Below are 6,294 nucleotides of genomic sequence, written 5' to 3' on the forward strand. Positions count from 1 at the left end.
CTGCGGCCCGCGCAGAGGGCCCTGTACCGGGACGTGATGCGCGAGACCTACGGCCACCTGGGCGCGCTCGGTGAGGCCCCGGGTCCGAGCCCCCCTTCACCGGCACTCACGAGATGCTGAGTCCCGACCACCTCCCATTCCCAGGGTTTCAGACACCCCTGGGCGGGGGTGGGGGGTGGGTCCATCCCGCACCCACCTCCCTCAGGCAGGGACATTGCTGGCCTCGTGTGGGTTAAGTCTGTTTGCTCCCGGGAGATGCCCTCCCTCCCTCTGGCGGGGGGGACGCCATCGCCCCAGGACAGCCTCTCGGGCCAGCGCTATGACCCCCGTTCTCTCCCAGGACTCCCGGGCCCCAAGCCAGCCCTCATCTCTTGGATGGAACAGGAGCTAGAGGCCTGGAGCCCCGCCGCCCAGGAACCTGAGCACGGGGAAAAGGGAGGAGCTCCGAGAGGTGAGGGATCGGTCCCAAGTCCCCCCTCCTGGGCTCCCGGGGCTTCCTGTTGAGCAAAGGTTCCTTTCTGATTCTTTGCTTCCAACAACCTGCATTGCATAGTAGAGACGGAAAGACGGCAGACCGAGCCCCACACGTTGAGCACGTGGGACAGTAGCCACGTGGAGACGTGTCTGAGCTTGGAGGATCCCGAGCGCAGGTGCAGACCTTCCACAGACCTCTGGGCATGAGCCCCATTCATTCTCCTTCAAGGACCAGCTAAGAGCCACTCAGACCGGAAGAGTAGGCCGCTAGCCTCAAGCAAGGCAGAATGCCTCGTGCGCCTCAAGCAAGGCAGAATGAGTCCCAAGAAAATGCCCCGTAATTGGCAACCGTTTTTTTTTCTTCTCACGACCAACCAACTCCCATCCCCGCCTCCAAAATAGTGTCCTCGTTTGTAAAACGGCCTTCATCAAAATCCTAAACGAACGCCCCAAATCCTCTCCTTTGAATCCATTGAGAAACCACAAGACTGGCCCACACAAAATAAACTGAATTCACAGCCAGCGAATCGATGCCAACTCCTTAGTGACCCTTTATGCACAGAGCAGACCTGCCCTGGTGAGTGTCCAGGTCTGTAACCGGCCCAGAGTAGAAAGCCTCGTCTTTCTCCCAAGGAGTGGCTGGTGGTTTCGAACTGCCGCCCAATGTGTAACCATTCCGCCACCTGGGCTGCAATACCGATAGTCGCTGCTTATCGAGCACTTAAGTGAACGGTTAGCGCGATCCTTTCCCCTTGCCAACCAACCTGGGAGGTAAAGAAGCCGTGATTATTTCCACTTGAAGACCTTGACCACCGCCCCTTCCTCCAACTTCCTCACTGGGCAGTCCGGTGACTCAAACCACCTTATCACCGGAGCCGATCCGGGCAAACCGGTTTTAAAATGTTACATTTGTAATATCTCCTGTTTCCCAGGAAACGCGGCCAACGACCAGAAGGAAAGAGCCGGAGTGGAAGGATCCGGAGACGAGCCGTCGGAAGGGCTGGTGAAGCCCAGTCCTGACCCCACTCCCCACCGAGCCCGGCCGAGGGCACAGCCACCCCTGCTGAAAGCTGCCTGGGACCAGAGCACCGGCGCGCAGCCCGCGGCCCCGGAGCCCAGCGCGGACGCCCAGGCCAGCCAGCGGCGCCACGTGTGTGCAGACTGTGGCCGGCGCTTCACTTACCCCTCGCTGCTGGTCAGCCACCGGCGGATGCACTCGGGCGAGCGGCCCTTCCCCTGCCCCGAGTGCGGCATGCGCTTCAAGAGGAAGTTCGCTGTGGAAGCCCACCAGTGGATCCACCGCTCCTGCTCCGGGGGGCGACGGGGCAGGAGGCCCGGCATCCGAGCTGTGCCTCGGGCCCCGGTCCGAGGTGACCGGGACCCACCGGTGCTGTTTCGACACTACCCAGACATCTTTGAGGAGTGTGGGTGATCGGCTCCCTGTTGGCCGGAGTTGCGCCTGAGCAGTGACCTTGGCTGCACTAAAGAGGGACTTGAGGCCTGAGGTAGGCTCTTGAGATCAGGAACTTGGAAAAGGAAAGCTCATTCCCGAGGTTTCCTTCCAGGAGCCGGTGAGTTTCCACACTGGAACAAGGAAAAGTGCCTGTTCAGCCTCCTCCCCAGTCTTCCATAAGAAGAAGGTGAGATGCTGGACTTGTTCAAAGCGCATCTCAGCCGCAGGTGTTCTCAGGAAATGTCCCCAAGTTACAGGCCAATGCTGAGGTGGGGGTGGGAGGACTCCGGCCTGGGGTGAGGGACCCGGATGAAGGGCTGACAGCCGGCCCCCCGGGACCTGAGCCAGTGAGTGGAGTGGGTGGGACGAGGGCATAAGCACCTGGCACAGATCTAGTCTCTGTACCTCTTCGGAAGTCACATCCCCACCCTTGACCTTCCTGAGCCCTAGTTTCCTTATCTGTAGAATGAAGATTGATATTATCTACCTCAAAAGGTTACTCTGGACACGGACACTTTTACAAGGTATGTATGGCACAGTAGGTGTGCAATAAACAGCTGTTGAGTGAGTGAGTGTTGACGTGTCCACACGCTTGTCCCGGGATCTCAGTGGGCTCAGAGAAATGAAGAGAGGGCAGCAACTGACCCCAGGGGTGGGGCAGGTCTACCCTGCCCTCGAGGGTCGCTCTGAGTCGGGGTTGACCCTACGGATAGACAGTTTGGGCGTTTGGTTTGGATCTGTGTCGGCAGAGAGCAGGGGAAGGAGAGCCTGGAAGTCAGGCCCTGGGATTGCTACGAGGAGCACTGTCAAGGAAATGCCAGCCCCCTGGTGGGGGCAAAGGTGAGGGGGAAGGGCTGCCAACTCAGCGATCTGGCCATGTAGGTCTACCCAGAGGCTCTTGAAAGAGAGGCCCATCCCGGGATGGACTTTAGGAAGATGGCCATGGAAAACCCTCTGGGCCCAGTTCCACTCTGACACCGTTAGCGGCATCGTGTGTCAGAGTCAACACGGCCACGGCTGATGCAGTGGACAAAGCAGGTAGCACGGGGAAGTGATGAACATGCCACGTGTAGGTCCAAGTGATGAGGAGGAGCCGGGAGCCGATGACAAGGACATCCGGAAGGGCCGAGTTTGATGTGGTTGAAACACAGAGAGCACACTTGTGGCTGACCCGGGGAAGTTGCATGGAGAGGACTTACGCAGGCGCTCAGAGGGAACCTGCCTACCAAGATGTGAAGTCTGGGTGTTGTAAATGGCTCGGGAGCAATATTTGACCTCCTCTGGCTTCCCTGTTGCCACGAGGCAGAGCCAGACAGGCCTCTACCCTTCAGCTCTGTCACCAACCATTCCTCCCACGGTACTCTGCTTCTCTGCTGGGCTCTGATCCTTCATTCCAGTGGCCAATACTCACAACGATGGGGCTTATGTTAGGGGAATTCACAGGTCACTACAAGCCAAGATCATAAAACTTGAAGGATACAGTTATTGGTCCCCGGCAACACCTGGTCTCTCTTCAATCCCCAGCCTCTCCGCCACATGGCTCCTTGGTGTAGGCCCGTCCGTGGACCTGGAAGCCCGCCTGTGACTCTCTCTGTCTCACCGTCCCATCGTCTGGACGCTGCTCCTCTGTTCTGTCTCATGGTCTCCTGTCTTCGCCTCTGGCTCCTTTACTCTGTTCCGCAGTCTCATGCCACCAGCTCTGGAGCCATGTCAGTCAGATCTCCAGCGTGCTCTTCGTCTGTGGGCCCTGGGATTGCTCTCTCAGCTTGTGCTTCAAAGATGGCCCATCCTTAGAGCCAAGAGAGTGATCACTAAAATGGGCCAGTCCCCTTACTAGTGTCACACACGACATGCCCTATTCTCATAGTCCCACCCAGTCATTAAGGAGCCCTGGCGGCACACAGGTAGAGCAGTTGCACAGTGGGCTGCTAACAGCAAGGTCAGAACTTTGAAGCCAGCAGCTGCTCCCCGGGAGAAGGACAAAGCTTTCTACTCCCATAAAGAGTTCCAGGCTCGGGAACTCAGGGCAGTTCCACGCTGCCCTACAGGGTCACGACCAGTCAGCATCGACTCAAAGACAATGAGTTTGGTTTCTGTGTGATTGGACCCAATCATTTGGGGAGAGTTACAGGGTGCTGGGTAAGAACCCGATGAAGAAACTGCTCTCCCACATTGAGCTTCTAATTAGAATGGGAAGCCACTGGAAGGTTTTAAGGAGAGTGTGTGGGTGCGATGTGAGCTACAACACGCAAACACAACCCCGGCAGCTCCGAGGGCAGCCTGTCAGAGGTGACAGTTGAGGGAGAGTGGCGATGGAATGTTGTGGATGGATTGGAGGTTACTTCTGAAAGCTGAACGGGTAAGAGGCCCCAGAATGATGGTTAGGGTTTGGAGGTGAGGAGAATGGAAGAGTTTCTGGGCATGGTGCTGAGGTGGGACAGGGTGAGACAAAGTAGAACTTCAGAGGCAGAAGGGAGGTCTTGGAAAGATTTCAAAATGGATTCCTTGTAATAAATGTTTGGCAAAAGAGAAAGAGGATGGGGAGGAAGCATGTTGTTTCCACGAGACAGGGCAATGGTGGGTGGAATGTTTCTTTAGTAGGGACTCCTGATCAATATGCACAAAGAGACTCTCCAAGGGACACAGGAAAGAACACTGGGTTGTTTTCCTCATGAAAATACTGCTCTACAGAATCCACCCTGAGAAAAGCTGAGGTCTAGGAAGGGGAGAGGCTTGCCTAAGGTCGCTCAGGGAGTCAGTGGCAGAGCTGGGCCTGGAACCATGCCTCCTGATGTCTCCATTGATGCTTGAGGCGCAGCAAACTTCTCCAGGTGGCCTTTAGCCTTTGCAACTCTCGCTACATGACTAGGTGATACGGTGCTAATCATGTCAGTCTGATGTGTGACATACTTGTGGGGGTGGGGCCATGCGAATAAGGTATATGGAACCCTAAGGAGGGGGTTGGCCAGTCTTACCATCCTGTTCAGCTTCAAATGAGCCATCCCAGAGATGGATGGAAAGGGGAGCCTTATGACCACGAAGAAAGAAGAGCCAAGATTGGAGCATGACCTTTGAACCTGGATTCCCTGAGAATTTCTCAGACCTAAGAGATAGAGAGACCTGTACCACCAGAGACAAGCAGCAGCAGCAGCAGCAGAGAAACAGCCACAGCAGAGGCAACAGGACCAGGGGGCTGGCAGAAGAGAATGTGGTGGGTCAAGCAAACTGACAAGACAGCTGAGTGTCTTTGCGCAGGAGGCTTGCTGGTGGCATGGGATGCCTCCAGACCCTTGTTGCAGAGCTACAACAGGTTGGTGACACTTGTCAAAGCAGAGCAGAGGCTGTGCTGGCTTGAGAGGTCTGAGGGATAAAGAGAGGCCCACCCGCGGGTATGACTAAGAAGCTATTCTGACCGAAAAACTGTATCCTGAGTTGCTTCTGATCCTGAATTGTAACCTGTTGCCTCCCTAATAAGTCCATGATGATGAGTATGCTCTGTGAGTTCTATGCGGCCATCAACACGACGATCAAATCCTGCAGAGACGTGGAAACTACCGTGGGAGAGACAGCCGATAGCAGAATTGGCCAAAAGGTTGGAAGACGGAGGCACCTCTGATGTCGATCTCATAGGGGTCAGTCTTGGTCTGGGAAACTGGAGATCAGATGCTGCCCATGCCCGTGCCATTCTTATGCTGGCACTCTTGGGGTGACCTTTTGCTTCCACGACCGCGGGTACTTCTTGTGCTGCTTGCTGACCCATACAGGCAGGTGGTCTTACTCCTCTCCCCACTGATAAAAACAAAACACCCAACCCAAAACATCCCTCTTTCTGCAAATTCTGACTTCATAGGACCATGGAGGCCTGGACAGGGTTTTGCTTTGTTGCACATCGGGTGCTGTGGGTGGGAGCCAGCTCGATGGCACCTAACAATAACAACGGCAGGTGGTGAACAAGAGAAACCAAGGCTGACAGTTGTGCCCTTTGCAGAGACACCCAGGAGGGGCAAGTGGGGGAAGAAAGGGATGGGGTCAGTTTGAGCCACACCGAGTCCGCGGGGCCTTTCTGACCTCTATGCTGGGAGAAGGACGCAATCGGGTGACTTGGTCAGCTGCTCCGGCCCGAGGCAGAAGTGAAGACGCATAGAGACTTCTCACTAGTGACCTGCAGGGCATGGGCGGCTGGGTGAGCGGGTGTGATGTAGGGTCCTCTTGACCTTCTCCAGGCCATATCTCCCCTCCACCAGGTGCCCCTCAGGCCCCTGAAGTGGAAGGTGCCAGGATTTCAGGTTCAGCCCAGCATAAAATGGAGAAGGTCCTTTCTGATTCACTTGGATCTTGAGTTTTGTGAAAAGGTTGCTGTCACCCAG

The 6,294-nt window shown here is 56.1% G+C and overlaps 1 protein-coding gene across 1 annotated transcript in view; it reads left to right on the forward strand.

Moving 5' to 3' along the window:
- Nucleotides 1–6,294, forward strand: part of LOC105978899 (zinc finger protein 764) — a gene marked incomplete at its 5' end in the record, with an annotated part of 9,582 nt that continues 3,288 nt past the window's right edge. The window contains 3 exons of the mRNA XM_045284854.1: nucleotides 1–70; nucleotides 341–451; nucleotides 1,407–1,902. Coding sequence (XP_045140789.1) covers nucleotides 1–70; nucleotides 341–451; nucleotides 1,407–1,902 — 677 coding nt within the window. The remainder of the gene's footprint in view (nucleotides 71–340; nucleotides 452–1,406; nucleotides 1,903–6,294) is intronic.

Source organism: Echinops telfairi, unplaced genomic scaffold (genome assembly GCF_000313985.2).
Source record: "Echinops telfairi isolate 266 unplaced genomic scaffold, ASM31398v2 ScPeMD7_5;HRSCAF=22, whole genome shotgun sequence".
NCBI lineage: Eukaryota > Metazoa > Chordata > Mammalia > Afrosoricida > Tenrecidae > Echinops > Echinops telfairi.